The following is a 16,415-nucleotide window of genomic DNA, read 5'->3' on the forward strand; positions in this document are numbered from 1 at the left end:
ATAATGTTAGTAGTGTACATCCTGTCACAAAAGCTCCAGAAGGAACGCACGCACCCATGTTCTTCCCAACGGCAGCGTTTAGGTGCCTACATCGTTGCGTTTACGTCTCCCTGTATACCGACACGTGTCTTCCCGATGAAATGGCTACAGATTAACTGTACGAACACAAAGTCAGCTTCTGTCTGACGAAGCTGGCGAATGAACTTGATGATTCCGGGCATGGCAGCTGGCTTCGACTTCGCAATTCGTGGTCGCCACCTACGTCACGTGAGAAAAAAAAATGTAAACACCTGAAACTATGCTACACACGCCTAGCCTCTCCTCCTGAAAAGATGCCCGATGAACTTGTTGATGCCAGCTTGTGGCGTTTGTCCATCTCCGGCGCCAAGCCCGACGCGGCCAACGTGCCAGTTGGCCGGGTTGACGAGCTTCAGCGATCCGCGCACCAAGTCGGACATCGCGAGCATTCCGTTGTTGACGGCCAACTGGAAGCCGTCGTACGCCTGCAGGAGGTCGTGACTGGCCGTTGGGAGGGTGCTGCCAGTGGAGTTTCCACTCGCGTTTCCACTGTTTGAGAGAGCCAACGAGGCATTCCTGAGATTGTGTGATAGCGCGGTCACAAATTCCCTCAGTGGCCGCGTGCTGTCGGCTCCCTGTGTGGCCATCCTTCGCATGAGCACAGGCAGAGCCCCGGTCAGGTTGCGCACCAGCAAGGTCAGGTTGCCCCTCGTCTGCTCCGTGAGCCGCGCCACGTCAGTCCTGGGCAACGACCGGGTGACGTTTTGGGTGTTCTTCAAGTCTTCCTGCGTGTGACCAGGGGAAGCCATTAAGTCGATTATATCTACCCTAAAACAGGAATCTACGCGTGGCAGGAGCTCAAAGAAAGACGAGGAAGGAAGGAAACAGAAAAAGGAGAAGGCAGGGAGGTTAACCAGAAATACTTCCGGTTGGCTACCCTACACTGGGGGGTCGGGGAAGGGGAATAGAAAGACGAGAAATAGAAGGGAGGAAAGAGAAAAGAAAAATAAGAGAGAGAGAGAGAGAAGAGATGCAGTGCATTCACTACAGCGTGCGGGATTGCACCACAAGTTAGAGGCACCACAAGTGGTGCTTGAGCCGCCCACGAGTTCACCTAACGGTTCCGGGAGTGCGGAAGAAGTCAGACCTAGCGACACATGCACTGAAACAATTGAGCCCGTCGTTCTCAAAAAACACAAGAGTGCTTTCACTGCCTTGTGGGCCGCCGAGAGATGTGGACGGTGCTGTAGTAGCACCTGCACGGAAATTGGCCTATCATCCAGTCGCCGCAGTGCGTTGGACAGTACTTGTCGCTCCGAGGAAAAACGAGGGCAGTGGCACAGCAGGTGTTCGATGTCTTCTTCGGTGCCGCAAACATCACACGCCGCGCTGTCCGTCATTCCGATTAACGTTGTATATGCCTTCGTAAAAGCAACTCCCAACCAAAGGCGATAGAGAAGCGAAGCTTCGCGTCGATGAAGGCCGGATGGAGGTTGGAGTTGCAGTGAAGGGTTCAGTTGATGTAGTCTGGTATGTCTGATGCTTGGTGCGTTCCACTCCGTAAGTGTGAGACTGCGGGCCAGTTGTCGAATCTGCCTTGAAAGCGGAATTGGGACAATGTTTGCTTCCTGGTGTGATGCGCGAGCAGCGTGATCGGCGGAATCATTTCCACTGATTCCACAGTGGCCAGGTAACCACTGGAAGTCAATATCGTGGCCTTTTTGAATTACGTGGTGGTGAAGTTTTACGGTTTCATACGTCAACTGTTCGTGGCATCCTCGTCGAAGAACTGACCGCAGGCACTGTAACGCCGGTTTTGAATCAGAAAACAAAGCCCATTTACTTGGTCTTTCAGTATCAATAAATTCTAGTGCGCTGCGCAGAGCCGCGAGTTCTGCCGCCGTAGACGTCGTCGCATGTGAAGTTTTAAGACGCAGAGTCATTTACTGCGGGGTACGCACCTGCGTCAAAGCCAGTGTTCCCTCCGTGGTGCTTGAGCCGCCCACGAGTTCACCTAACGGTTCCGGGAGTGCGGAAGAAGTCAGACCTACCGACACATGCACTGAAACAATTGAGCCTACTCCTACTCTACGAAAACTGCGGTAACCACGTCCACATCTATACGGATGGCTCGACTGCGTCGTCCAGTTCTGGTGGTGCGGTGGTTATACCATCACAAGGGATAAAGAAAGACGAAGGCTTGAAGAGACCGACAGAGCCAATGTTCCAGGACTTAGCAACCTTAGCTATCGCCTTCCTTTCCAGTGTAGTGCGCCTCTTATTTTGCATTCACTTTCTTCGCACCTTATACTATGCACCAGGCCCGTATTCACAAAAACGGGTTAAGCTAATAATGTTCGCAAGACAATATTTAAGCCGATCACAATGCTGGACAGCGAAGCCGGCAATCTAACGCGAGAAAAAAAAAAGAGCATTTATGAAAAAGAAGTCTGCTGAATTCAGCCCCAATTTTTCCATAGTGAGGCATACGTATGCACAAATTATGCTAACGAAAGAAGCTGATTGCCTGACGACTAATACTTTCATCGAAGCGTTGAATATATTGACATTACTTGTGCGGCAAGAGAAAGCGATAAAGGAATCTAATTAATGTGAGATGATACCACAGTGGTAATTTGCTTGGAAGAGGAATGCAAGTATGAAACCATACATCACAAGTATATATAAATGCACAACGGCAAGCAATAAAGCGTCATTGTTCGCTCGAAATAAGCAAAATGCAATAAGTGCTACCTAATTGTTGAAGCTAAATAGCACTAATCTTTCTAGTTTGCCCGTATGTATCCGAGCTGCAGCGACTACATCACGCTGCTTTGCGTCCGCAGCTATAGCTATATAGCTATATGCTAAGGATCATGCGAGTGCGTAACTCTCAGGTAAGTTCTTGTATATCCATCCTCGTTAATACTTATAACACGCTTGTTTATGCGTTTTCAATTTGTCACGTAAAAGGCAAAGACGCGAAGCGAGCGAGCGCTGCTGTTGCGCACGCGAGACAGCAGCGTTCGCTGTTGCGAAGTTGAGATAGCTAGCTCTCGAAGCACTCGTCTCCATGTCTCATCGCCTTTTGAACCTACAAGCTCGAAACGCAGGAAAAGTAATCAGGAATCATGTAGCGGGCCGCGTCATCTTTTGGGCGCTAGTTTTTGAGAATGCAACACAGAATTTCATCTAGGAATTGCCGCAATTATGGTAGTAATTAAATGTTTAAGTAATTTATATTGGCTACTTATCTAAGCGATGATAAGTAAACAAGCTTGCCAGTATGCACGAGCCTATACAATGCCACTGATCGCATCTTCGTACCTCGTTGCACTTTTTTTAAAATTAAATTGGTCCTAGTTAGCAGGCCCTACGCTGCATATGGCAGACAGTTCTTTATAAGACGTTCGCTAAAATTTTGCTTGATTGCAAGGCTTGTTACATCTGCCATATATACCCATATTTCTGCAAACTAGAAATTACTGCTGACGTCGGGCGCATATAGTGAGCGCATAACAAAAAGTTATACAGAAACAATTCCCATACATGCACGCACTTTGTGATCATGTTATGATGTTTATGATGCATCGTATCTGCAAGTGTTTCTTTCGGCCAGTAAATCCGTATGACCTCTCCGATCAGCATTACAACATTCGTGCCACGAACCTGGAAGCGATGCACGAGCTGATTGGCCGTGGGCGTCATGGCATTCACGCCTGCCGTGGCGATGCTGTTGAATGTTTGCAACGTTCGGTTGAAGTTATGCACCACTGTCTGCAGATCGGCGCCCGACGTCACCGACTTGGACATGTTGCGGAAGGCTTCGCTGGCCGACTGCAGTGTTCGCTGCAAGGGTTCGATGCCTGACGCGCCACCGGAAGGTAGCAGGCGCAGCCTCTGGAAGCTGTTTTGCAAAGCGTCGAGGTTCTTGACGATGTTGCCGTTCAGCCGGTGAAGCGAAGACAGGTTTCGCAACGCAGGTCCCAGCTCACCGACGTCTCTGATGCTCAGGTGATCTGTGATATTTGACTGGACGCGGTCGTACAGGTCCCTAGCGCACTGCGATCGAAACAATAACAGGCGATGCCATGAACGATGATTAGGCTATGGCTCAGAGTTGGGAAGCTAACTTGGTATAGTTTGCGCAGAATGGAGGCTGAATTTAGTAGGTCGCATGTTATTCTTTAGTTTTTATTATACTCGCAGAAGCCGCGCCATTTAAGGCCTTCGGCTTTAATAGCGTTCGAAGAGACCCTTTCGTGGAATACAGGCACGTAAATGTTAATTGGAAAGCGCCACTTTCGCCCACAGGCGGCACCATAAAAGGAAAATAAGTGGTGTTATACTATATGGTGGTTTCTTTTTATGACTAAGTTTGTAAATTATATGTATACGGTGCCTATTTCAATGTTTAAATTTCTGCACAGTGAACCAACCAGTGAACATCTGACATCTCAGCGCATCAGGTACAGCACCAAATTGTATCTTTCTATAGAAGAGCTTACAAACTGATTCCAAGGTAAAAAGGCATATTAATGTAGGCGTAATCAGTACGCGTGCGCTAGTATTGAAGTATAGTCTCCTGAATAATCCATTTCATTGCGCATGTTGTTTAGATCATTGCAGCGCGTTTTTTTTTTCAGCTCGCTTGGCATAGTTTGAAGTGAACGACAGCGCGTAAAACAAGGGCGATGACAGCACGAACGACATCAGCGCTGGTGAATAAACGAAAGAAGGGGAATTTTAAGGGCTCGTTTTTCTTTGCTAGACACAACATTAATTAGAACCAACATACAAGAAACCCAACGAAAGTATATAGGGGATGTTATTTTGTAATAATTATGATGTAAATGTGAAGAAAGTAGAGTGGACGAAGAGATAACTTGCCACCGGCACGGACCGAACCTGCGACCTTCAAATAACGCGTCTGATGCTCTACCGCTGAGCTACGGCGGCGGTCGTCCTCCCGTCCACATTATGGCGTATATATGTGCTGCTTTAAACCTCGGAGTGTTAGTAAGCGCCGCTAGTAGCCATGACGGCGAGTGTGGAACATCCTTTTTCTGCCTGCTCGCGTTGTTACGTTTGGCCTAAAAATTCATCGAGGCCGACGCCATTGAGCGTACAGCTGTCTACCGGAATGCTGTCTTCTCCCCCCCGTATCGGCGCTTAGACGGAGGCAGGAATGCCGATTCTTCCTGTAGGAGCTTTTGCCGGGCGGGCGGACATGTCGCTGTCGACGGATTTCCCAGAAAAAGGACGTCGGAATTCGGAGACCCCTTTTTAGCTTGTTGTTCTCTGCGTGAGATAGCACCGCGAGAGAGTTTCTCACCCAGCCACACCTGCCTTCTACCCTACCGCAGCAGGGAAAATTAACCTGCGCCAGAGGGAGCGGTCTGCGTGTTTTCCGGAATTCGACACACCCGCTTTATCGTGCGTTTTGGTCAGCGTGGGAGTGCGCCGTTGAAGACGTTCCCATCAACCCAGGTGGGGCCTTCACCCGTGGCAGCCATCATTCAACGCTTCTTCCAAGTATTACTGGCAGTGGAAGCGGAGGTCATCGGCCCTTTCCCCTTTGGACTGAAACTTCTCGCCGACCTTCTCACCTACGAGTCTTCGGGGCGTGGCGAGTGTATTGTGTGACTCTTTGCCTCCTTTCGGGAGGCCGGACGCCAGGACGACAGGTCACCGGATTGGCGGGAGACGCTGACACCGGTTTGCCCGTGCTTCTGCAGTGACGGTCTCGGGGCTATAAAAGCCGAAGACTTTTGACGTTATTTCTCTGCTCTGCTCTCTCTTTTCACTCCAATCTCTTAACCATGTAAATAAATCTACGTTCCTTCTTGAAAGAACGCGCCTCCTCACTGGGAACCTTCGGCTATGGGGACGGACGGCGGGAGCCAGCTACCGTAACGAGACCCGCCGAACCCGACTCCTTACAACTGGTTTGCAGCGGTGAGATGGACCTTGCGACATGGTGCTGCGTTTGTGGTGAGTGCTTGGTCTTTGCTATGACTTTCCAGGCTTCATTTTGCGTTTACACTTGAGTAGTGTAGAAGCTGGATTGTGTTTTTGTGGGTTAGGTAGATCACCTAGTTATGCGTAACAAGTGAGTGTGAGGGATCACCTAATTATGTGTGAGCAGGACCAAAGCAAAGCGGCAGTCATGGATTTGAGGACGATGCTGAAAGATGAGCTCTTGTTTGTGTGCGAGCATCTCGGCATCAAGGTAGATAATAAAATGGCAAGGACAAATATGTGGAAGCTGATTATTAGGGAATCCAGTGAGGAGGACATTAACGGCGCGTTAATAGCTTTCAAAAGGTTTGAAGAGCGAGAAAAGAGAAGAGAGGAGAGAGAAAAACAAGAGAAAGAAAGAGAAAAACAAGAGAAAGAAAGAGATGAACGCGAGCGAGCCTTAGACGAAGAGATTGAAAGGTTGGAGCGTAAGGTTGAGGCAATGCGGCGGAGAAGTCAGACGTCCGCAGAGGTTGCGCACGAAAGGTGCGAAGAAGTGGCGAGTGCGGTGCACTTCAAAGCCACTGAGAAAGCCACTTTTTGTGAGGTACCACAAATGAAAGGTACGCGTCTCTACGAGTGCGACATGCGCACGGAGCCTTCTGCGGAGAAAACCGAGAGACAGGTCGCGGATAGTGAAACCGCGCCTGATAAATGTGTGCGTTTCTCTGATTGTGCGAAGGCCGAGCAAATGGAAGACGAGACCGCGGCTGGTATCGAGTCTGAAAGGATTCCGAAAGGCATTCCGTGTGGGACCGAGGCTGGTTCTAGCCGCCCTAATAGGGTCATCGAGGAGTTGGAGACTTCCCTCGCACCCCAACACGTGAATGGCCTTCCAGAAGTGGAGGGAGAAGAAGACAACGCTAGTCCTAAACGTAGCGGTGACGCGACGCTCCAGAAAGACAGTGCTATCGGAATGGGCCTCTCTAAAAAAGTTCCTTTTGATAGCGGAGGAACTATCCCAGAGTGTGAGAGGGTAGAGAGCCATACTGTCGAGAAGGGCCCAGCTGTAGTTTTTGTAAATGAGAGCACAGATCAATTGGCCCGACAGTGCAACGGAGCGGAGAAGTCGAATGACTTAAGCGAGAGAGAAAGCGGCGCACAAGCATCCATGAGCTGTGAAAATGCCGATGTCGCAACCCAGAGTGAAGTCCACCGTAATCGGGGAAATGTTCGCAAACGTCGCCGCAAAAGAAAAAAGCGGACTCGTGCGGCGCCGCGAAGTGTTGAGACAGGTGGCACACGGCAGAGCGAAACACAGGACAGGCGAACGGGCAGTTTGAGAAAACGTCCTTTGAGGCGTACAGTCGGGTGCAAGCGACCGCCGCAGCGCAGAAAGAAAAAGGACAGGTCATCTGGCAGTTCAGGGAAACGTCCTTCGGGGCGCGCAGTAAGGTGCAAGCGGCGAAAGAGGGGAAGCGGGGGAGAACAATGCGCATCTCCACGACGGAGGGTGCCTTCGACAGGTACAAGTTTGCGGGGACAACCATGTCAAGGTATTCCTAGACACAAGGCAGGAGGAGCAGAGCGCCGAGCGAGAGCAAACAAAAGGAGAGGATTGCCACTCTTTTCCCTGCGTCTCTGGCATCCCCTTCGCCTTTGTGAAGGAAACCGTCGGAATTCCCGAATGAGGTGTGACGGCGAAGTTCAGTTTAAAGCGCGCGCTCATTGTAGTCTCTGGCGAAATGAAATGCCGCCAAGACCGCGACCGCCACGAGTACGACTAAAAAGAGGAAGAAAGCTGTAAGCTTGTCGGAGAATGTGACAGTTTGTCGAAATGGTTTTTTTGTAAGGTTATTCTAGTTTGATGTAGTGTTATTTTGTTATCTCCGCGACTAGTTTGTTTAGTTAAGCAGTTTCTTACTTTTTGTGTTTTTAAGCGATGTATGCGTTTCTTTTATTGATCCTATAAGCTTTGTGCGAAATAGTTGTGGGCGCAATATTATGAGTAACTTTTGCGGAAGCTGTGACCCGCACGGAAGTGAGCCGACCGCGTAAGATGAAGTCGCGGTAGTCATGAGTGCAAATTGGTACGACCGCTAATTGTGAAGCAGTGGTAGCGTTTGTCGATCGGAAGCGCATTTCACTTGTTTGTGTTTTTATGTATAGCGCGAAGTAGTATACTGTCACCCATTTAAGGGAGCCAATGAGCAATTTTGAGGAAGGTTTTAGAGTAAAACCAAAGCGGTTTTTGAAATGCTCAGGTTTGGCGCTGAATGTGGCTATTTTAGTGGACAGCTGTCAGGATTGACAAGCATTTGGGGCCGGATATTCCGCACGAATCCAACGCAGATTACGTCAGGTGCTCCCGAGGTGTACGGCATCAAGAGTTATTTTCTTTACGTGTTGTTTTTCGTTAACATTTAGTTTCAGTCGCGTGTTTAGAGAAGTTGAGTTTTTAGGGATGTGGCGTATGGCTAATTGGATGGTTTAATGTTTCAGCGCTCTATGAATGCGAGCAGTGTAGAGCTAAAGAGCACAGCAGAGCGCAGTGCGTTCTTTATCAGAGCGGCTCTCAGGGACGGGTAGCATTGACCACACGAGCATGTTAGTACGCGATGTTTATTCCCTCTATTTTGTTTACTTTCATTGATGGCTTACACGTCGTGTGATCACGTAAGCTGAGCGTTACGCTTTACCGAACATTAAGGTCAGGGACACGTTTCAGACAGATGTATGACGCAGCTGAATCTGTTGTGAAAGAGTTTGTGCGTCAGGTTGTGTCTCAAGTAGGTAATAGCGGCTACGTTTTGAGTTTGTTTTGAGTGAGCGTAGAGAATACGCACAGATATCTTCTGTAGATTTTAGGCAGTCTTCATGTGAAAGTTGTGTTGGTTGTTTTTCGTGTACTTAGATATGAGAGGGTAACGCTACATAGCAGTGCGGATGGTAGGAGCAGACTTGTTTTAAAATTGGTTGTTTCAGGGATCTAGAGCCAGATTATATCTGCTTTTGGTGTTGTTTTGCTTGGACGGCCAAAATGATCCATCTTGTAGGCATCTCCTCATCCATGAGTGTTGTAGCTTTGGCGGCACGAAATTCTATCAATATTTTAGAGTAGCGGGTTTTTCATTTATTTATGTCTTGAGAAGCCTGGAGAGTTTTTAGCGAGTCCAACGCGCTTGATCACGGCATGGCATTGTGTTGTGTGGTTCGCTTTGCTGCTGTCGATCATTGTGAGGTGGTTTGGGAGTTTGTTGCGAGTTCGCAGTTGCGGTTCCAAGACAGGACGTCGGCCTCGTCACCAACCATTCTCTTCGTGCCCAGCGGTTGTGAGCGCTGGCCAGCCGAGATTTTCCGGGCGGCGGAGGAGCTGTTACGTTTGGCCTAAAAATTCATCGAGGCCGACGCCATTGAGCGTACAGCTGTCTACCGGAATGCTGTCTTCTCCCCCCCGTATCGGCGCTTAGACGGAGGCAGGAATGCCGATTCTTCCTGTAGGAGCTTTTGCCGGGCGGGCGGACATGTCGCTGTCGACGGATTTCCCAGAAAAAGGACGTCGGAATTCGGAGACCCCTTTTTAGCTTGTTGTTCTCTGCGTGAGATAGCACCGCGAGAGAGTTTCTCACCCAGCCACACCTGCCTTCTACCCTACCGCAGCAGGGAAAATTAACCTGCGCCAGAGGGAGCGGTCTGCGTGTTTTCCGGAATTCGACACACCCGCTTTATCGTGCGTTTTGGTCAGCGTGGGAGTGCGCCGTTGAAGACGTTCCCATCAACCCAGGTGGGGCCTTCACCCGTGGCAGCCATCATTCAACGCTTCTTCCAAGTATTACTGGCAGTGGAAGCGGAGGTCATCGGCCCTTTCCCCTTTGGACTGAAACTCCTCGCCGACCTTCTCACCTACGAGTCTTCGGGGCGTGGCGAGTGTATTGTGTGACTCTTTGCCTCCTTTCGGGAGGCCGGACGCCAGGACGACAGGTCACCGGATTGGCGGGAGACGCTGACACCGGTTTGCCCGTGCTTCTGCAGTGACGGTCTCGGGGCTATAAAAGCCGAAGACTTTTGACGTTATTTCTCTGCTCTGCTCTCTCTTTTCACTCCAATCTCTTAACCATGTAAATAAATCTACGTTCCTTCTTGAAAGAACGCGCCTCCTCACTGGGAACCTTCGGCTATGGGGACGGACGGCGGGAGCCAGCTACCGTAACGAGACCCGCCGAACCCCACTCCTTACAGCGTCACTCGGTCCCTGCCGGGGGCAAGTGATCTTTTCATCCACTTTCTTCACATTTACGTCATAATTACTATACAAAATAACATCCCCTATATCAGCGCTGGTGTCGTTCGTCTTCTCTTCGTCCTTGTTTTACGCGCTGTCGTTCACTTCAAACAACGCAACACCACCCAGCCCAACGTCGTACCCTCTATCGCTTGGCATAACGGGCACGTTTACAATGACAGCCGTTAACGTCGAAAACACTAAAAAAAAAAAATAGCGCAGCTTGCACTGAGTCTGTGTCTTTTTCTTTCTCTCTACGTCTATTTGTTTCTTTGTCTTTCTATGTTTTTCTGCCTGTCTTCCCTTTCTCTCTCTCTCTCTCTCTGCAGTCGTTCTCTCGCCTTCTTGTTCACTTTTTCTTCCCTTTCTTTACACCTATTTCTCTTTCTGTTTCTCTCTATGTATATGCTCGTTCTCCCCTCCTCCTTTCCCTCCTCCACACCCTCGCATCCCTTTGCCACCTCCTTACTATACTATACTACACAAGGTTATGCTGTGCTCTGCTAGCGTGCCTGGATGGCTGTGTGGTTACGACGCTCGTCATCGGATGGTAGGGATGCGGGGTCGAATCTGGCCTCGCCAAGAATTTCTCTCTTTCTATCTTTCTCTCTCCCTCTCTCTCTGTACTCGTTCTCTCACCCATCAGAGTTACTACATCCCACGCCGGACAAATTCATGCACGTGCTCCGGGAACGAAGAAGAAGAGGAAGGCGGTGAAGAAGAGGACGGAGAGAGCGAGCGCGTGCCGGTTCCTGATGATGGTAATTTTCGATGTACGACGCACGGTAAACATCGACCATAACAGCTCTGCTGTCAAACTCCTATAGCTCGTATGTGCCACAGAAATTCGGCATATCCCACTACTCGCCACAATGGTCCGCTTAAAATTAACAAGGGAACACACGGTAGGCAAACACCGATTATAATAATATCTCGGGTTTAACGTCCCAAAACCGCAATATGATCATGAGAGACGCCGTAGGGGAGGGCTTCGGAAATGTAGACCACCTGGGGTTCTTTAATGTACACCTAAATCTAAGTACACGGGCCTCAAACATTTTCGCCTCCATCGAACATGCAGCCGCCGTGGCCGGGATTCGATCCCGCGACCTTCGGGTCAGCAGTCGAGTGCCATAACCACTAAACCACCGTGGCGGGGCGCGCAAATACCGATTAGGCGCCGCACGTTTCAGCTTCTCTTGTTCACCATCAGTACATAGTGCTTGGGCAGTGATTGAGCACGTGCCTGTTCATGATGATGATAATTTTCCATCTACGACACGCGGCAAACCTCGAGCTTAAGAGCTCTGTTGTAAAAATTATGTAGGTACAGACCACATGGTGTCTGCATACAGGAGCGAAGGGTTGGGGGCCAACCATGTACCTTCGAGAGGCTTCGAAATTTAAAGCAGGCTTCACTTCAGACTTTTGCTGCCCACTCTAGCTTCCAGAACCGCACTTTTAAAGAGGGCGAGCAAGGCATTAAAACGTAAAATTGCATGTAGTTTCAAGCCTGTTGTCAGCAGAAGCAAATCAACGAAGCTTACCTTGTTGAACTTGACAATTTCTACGGAGTTGTTGCCCTGCAGAAAGAGGTTGACATATACATTGTTACCATTGCGCCTGGGAAACTTCAATTGGAAGCACGTCAATAGAAGCAGCTATTCACCTTTGTTGCTCCACGCTGTAGGCACTGCGTATAGAGGAGAGAAAAAAAAAAGCAAACAGAACGTGTTAGTGAATGTTCACGATCTTCGTATTGGAGTGACGCTAGCATTTCACAGAGTAACGGCAACCCCAACCTAAAAGGTCCACATTCTTTCCATTTACAATGTGGGCCTTTAAGGCCGGGTGGCCGCTGGTGGCTAATTTGCGCCAAATTGGCTGCTTCACAACCCAGTCTGGCGATGAAAATTTCATGTTGGCTCTATGGCTACTTTCTGGCTACTTCTAACTGCTAAACTGGAGCCATTTTTTTTATTATTTGAAGATAAAGCAGAAAGTAACCCTAAAGCGTAGCCATCGTCTCCAAGCTTTTCTGTCGTGTTAACCGATGCGCGCGCATGTCCTGCTCCCACGAGCGGGCTGCTGCTCATCGAGGTACCCAGCACGCGGCAGGACTAAAGCTGCAGTGACGAAGTTGCGCGCATGCAAGCGCTTGGCTATAGCACACTGCTGACGCTGCGCACCAGTTTTTAATGCTGATTCATAGCGCTTGTGAACTTGACAAAAAAGAGATATACGCAACAAAATGGCGGTTCATCTTCAACCAGATTTCACTACTTGAAGCCGGCCTTGTACTTCGTTCTACGGCTTCAAGGAAAAACAGCTTCAGCTTTTTTAATGTTCCGACTGAGTCGTTGGCCCAAGATTACTTTGGCAAGAACTCTCCCTATTGTAGACAAACAGACTGCAGGCGACCTGAACTTAAAATAATTTATCAATTTATTTGCAACTTGCCTGTGGCCAAGCAAGAGGGAAAATATATTGTGCTCTTTATTCTACCTTCTGACTTATGCAAAATTATATTGTTTATTGTTCGATAATAAAAACTCTATTCATAATATCGCTTTTGTTCTATTTGGCTATAAATGTGGCGCTAAGATTAAATGAGGTGGCTACTTTGGGTACTTTCAGCTTGAGTTTTGGCTCTTTTTCAAATCTGTCCAACGGCAACCCTGCTTTAAAGCAATAAACTGAACTGAGCAAGTACGTCACATAGTCAACTAAGGGCCGCGCCCCTTTCCTGGATTGAGGAACAAAGTGTGAACAGCTAGGTTTCGCGTGGTACATTGTGCAGACCCTTCGGACGTTATCACTGAAGAGTTTTAATGCTGCAGGTGTTTCGTCTGCTACGTGAGGCACTGAGGATGACTCTTTGAAGATGCCAATGAGTCGCGTCCTAGCAGCGGCGGCAGAAATACGGATGAGACTTCGAACAAGCGCATCACTGGACATACGTCAAGAGTTTACCCGTTATAATACCAGGTTTAACGTCGTTTTTTGCATGTATGAACCGAAACTTATATTGGAAACGGCCCAGTTCCATGTAAAGAAATGGCCTCACTTGGTCAAAGCCGCAAAATGGTCAACGGTATGACGAACGAGAGACAAAGAGAATGGAGTCCCTTTCAAAACTTCATATCTCACGTATAGCAGTAGCTAACATCTTCAGGTGGCATTACTTTTAACTGATCTGTTCCCTTTGTGAATACTTTAAGCGACTCTTCTATCAGGACCCCACGAAAGAAATTACGAACTGCGGCCTACTTCTCTGGAATGATAATTTCGCGTAAAACGAAATATGAGTGGAAACAGCCTCTGCAGGCAAAAATAAAACTGTGACAACACAGAAGAGGATTTTGTTATCATTCGACAAGCCTCTGTTATGAACCGTAGGCGAAATGCATGCGTCCGTTGGTTTACTGCCAATAATAACTGCGCGTTGAAAACGAAGACGAAGGAAGAGGTACAGACATCACAGGCGCTGACTATAAAATGGAAAATTTACTGCCGACACGACTCAATACAGACTTCAACTACGCAAGGTGGACGATTGGGCGAGTTGGTGATTCATGATCGACGTATGTAACTGCGCGGTAGTGAACACGGACGACAAGAAGATACAAGGTCCTTGTATCTTCTTGTCGTCCGTGTTTACTACCGCGCAGTTACATACGTCGTTCAACTACGCATGCGCCTGCAAGGAATTGAATAATCATGACAACGGGTTATGGTTAAATTGATTGACACAAAATGACCACACGAGAGAAAAAAGGAAAATTGTTAAGAAACAACAAAATCGGTGTGGCAGTCGACTATTACGAGATTGCGCAATCTACAGAAATTATGCTTTTTTTTTTTCTGGAATTCTATCTAAGGCTAAATGACTGTCTGCTGGATGCATCGTTTTCTGAGCTACACGTACTGAACCTGTCAGACACGTATACGCTTGGCGTCACCTACAGAGCGCCAAGCTTCGAGAGCAGCTACGGTACCTTTGAGAACTCTTGAAAGCCATGCGTGGTAATTTCGAAGCTGGTCCCGTTGGCCAGGCGAATGTTGTACTTGTGGGCACTTGCGTCTTCTTTGTCGGATTCTTCTGCAGACGAGTGAAGGTGCGAGACAAATAATAATGATCACGGCGGCGGAAACGGAACGTGGAGAGCACTTACCCGACCTCGATCCAGCAATAAGAATGGCTGTTAGTAGGCAGAACTTGAGCATGCTGGCATACGTAGCCGCCATGGCAACAGTTTATCTGGATGCAGGGTGGCATATTGGCATTAGTGTCTGCAATTATGAATACTTATCTCGCAAAGAGAAAAGGCTGCAATGAACACGTATGACCAATAAAGGAACACATACAGTGAAACCTCGGTGATACGAATCTCGCTGGGCTACCAAAAATATTCGTATCATCCGAAATTCGTATCACCAGAAAACATATAAAATTAGTATGCGACAAAAGAAAGTTGGCATACCTTTTGATTCAGTGTTTTTCAGCGCCGCAGCGACGTCATGAACAGCTCTGAATGGTTGCCAGTAAAGTTTTTAAACGACAACGATCATACTTGTACTCGTATATAAGGTGCACGCGCGCGTGTGTAATTAATGAACCAGATGTGTTGTGCCCCGAGACCGCTAGTAGCCCCTTCCTGATCTTACTACGCTTTTCTGCATGACACCACAGTACTGCGGCGAAAGTGACTTAAGAAGCGCTTTGCACACGATAGATGGAGGCCAAGCTCCTTCAAGACCGTCCGCTTCGTCTCTTGGGGTCTTCGTCCACCTTTAATGGGACTTCATGGCGGACGCGCAGCCCAAGTTTCAGTGTTGTTTCATAGAACGTCTGATTGCGGGGACATGGCTTGCATCGACGTGGCAGGCACGTGTTAACACAGTACAAAGACGCTGCTGCCTCCAGCACAGGAGCACGCGTCAACGCGTCGAAAAAAAAAGAAAGCGCGACGACAACGTCATCTGTAACCTAAACGCGAAGGCGCCTAAAGGTCTCCAATATTCGCGCGCACTATCTCGGAGGCAACGACGCAACGTTGATGGTCTCGCATGCCCGCGCCCGCGCGTGACTGCCGCGTCTTCCGCGACAGCGCGGGCCGCACCTGTTCGTACCTGTGCGCTGCGTACGTTCGTATCAAACGTTGCGGGGTGCAAATCGGTTCGCAACAACCGTACTCAAATACATTGCAGGCTAATGGGCCTTGGCCGGGACCACAGAAAAATTCGTATCACCCAGAAAATCGTACGAGCCGTGATCGTATTACCGAGGTTTTACTGTATATAGGACGGCCAGCTTAACAAGATCGACGCCCGAAACATGAAAGTCGAATGTGAACAACCTAAGGTTAAATGTCTCACCCAGAGGATATTTGCATAGATGTTCCAACCAATTGTATTTGCTCATTTTCGTGACGTCAAGCACCTTTTACGTATTGCAGGTAGGTGATTTTTCCATAAAGACACATGTGCGTGCGGCTCGCTTTCGGTAAAAAAAATCTTTCTGACAAATTTCACCTAAAATTCCGACAGCACTAGTCGGGGAAAGATAATATTTTAAGTAGGGACGACTAAATTTTAATTATGCCTACTATTTTCAGCGAAAAAAAAAATACTTGCGCACATGAATGGTGGCGGGCGCGTCGCAGTTCTGGGGGCGGAGCGTGTATTTCATCTTAGGTTGTGACCAACTATAGTCTCGTTCTATTCACTGAGGGCAGCTGCGACATGCACGAAATTCAAACCATTACGAGCCGCGAAGCTATATTTGTCCGGTGTCTTTTTTCATGCTGATCATCGATGATGATGATCACAGCGCGACAGCGGAGAAATGAGGAAAATGACTGAAAAAAAAAAGGACTGTTAGAAAGGTAAGAAACAATTGTCGCGCTGTGTTCATTGTCAAGGAATAACAACTAGCTCGGTCCCACACCTTGCTTCGGTTCGACTACGGCAGTGAACAGGTGAGTACGTCCTCGTAGCTGTTGTTACAAGTCGTAACGCTGTCATCTTTGAGTTACTGGTTCAGTAGAAAGAATGAGATCACGTTTATGTCTCAATATTTCAACGGGCGCCCATGACTGCTTTACCGCTGTTATCACATTGTCATTCCAATATCTTCCAATATCATGGATAT

At 48.4% G+C, this 16,415-nt stretch overlaps 1 protein-coding gene across 1 annotated transcript; it reads right to left on the reverse strand.

Annotated features, from left to right (window-relative positions):
* Window positions 1–277: 277 nt before the first annotated feature.
* On the reverse strand, window positions 278–14,509 carry LOC119387913 (uncharacterized). Its single transcript, XM_037655521.2, has 6 exons — window positions 14,437–14,509; window positions 14,260–14,363; window positions 11,931–11,954; window positions 11,809–11,844; window positions 3,688–4,080; window positions 278–803 (listed from the first exon to the last, which is right to left on the reverse strand). Exons 1-6 carry the CDS (start codon window positions 14,507–14,509, stop codon window positions 312–314), a joined length of 1,122 nt encoding a protein of 373 aa, XP_037511449.1. The 3' UTR covers window positions 278–311.
* Between the last annotated feature and the right edge of the window lie 1,906 nt (window positions 14,510–16,415).

Source organism: Rhipicephalus sanguineus, chromosome 1, assembly GCF_013339695.2.
Source record: "Rhipicephalus sanguineus isolate Rsan-2018 chromosome 1, BIME_Rsan_1.4, whole genome shotgun sequence".
Taxonomy (NCBI): Eukaryota; Metazoa; Arthropoda; class Arachnida; order Ixodida; family Ixodidae; genus Rhipicephalus; species Rhipicephalus sanguineus.

What these genes read in the sequence shown, in the direction of transcription:
- LOC119387913 (XM_037655521.2), bottom strand. Translation starts at nt 14,509, where the DNA reads ATGGCGGCTACGTATGCCAGCATGCTCAAGTTCTGCCTACTAACAGCC. An exon ending in TATTGCTGGATCGAGGTCGG is followed by an intron (nt 14,364 to 14,436) that starts GTAAGTGCTCTC and finishes ACTCGTCTGCAG; the next exon opens with AAGAATCCGACAAAGAAGAC. An exon ending in TACAGCGTGGAGCAACAAAG is followed by an intron (nt 11,845 to 11,930) that starts GTGAATAGCTGC and finishes CTCTTTCTGCAG; the next exon opens with GGCAACAACTCCGTAGAAAT.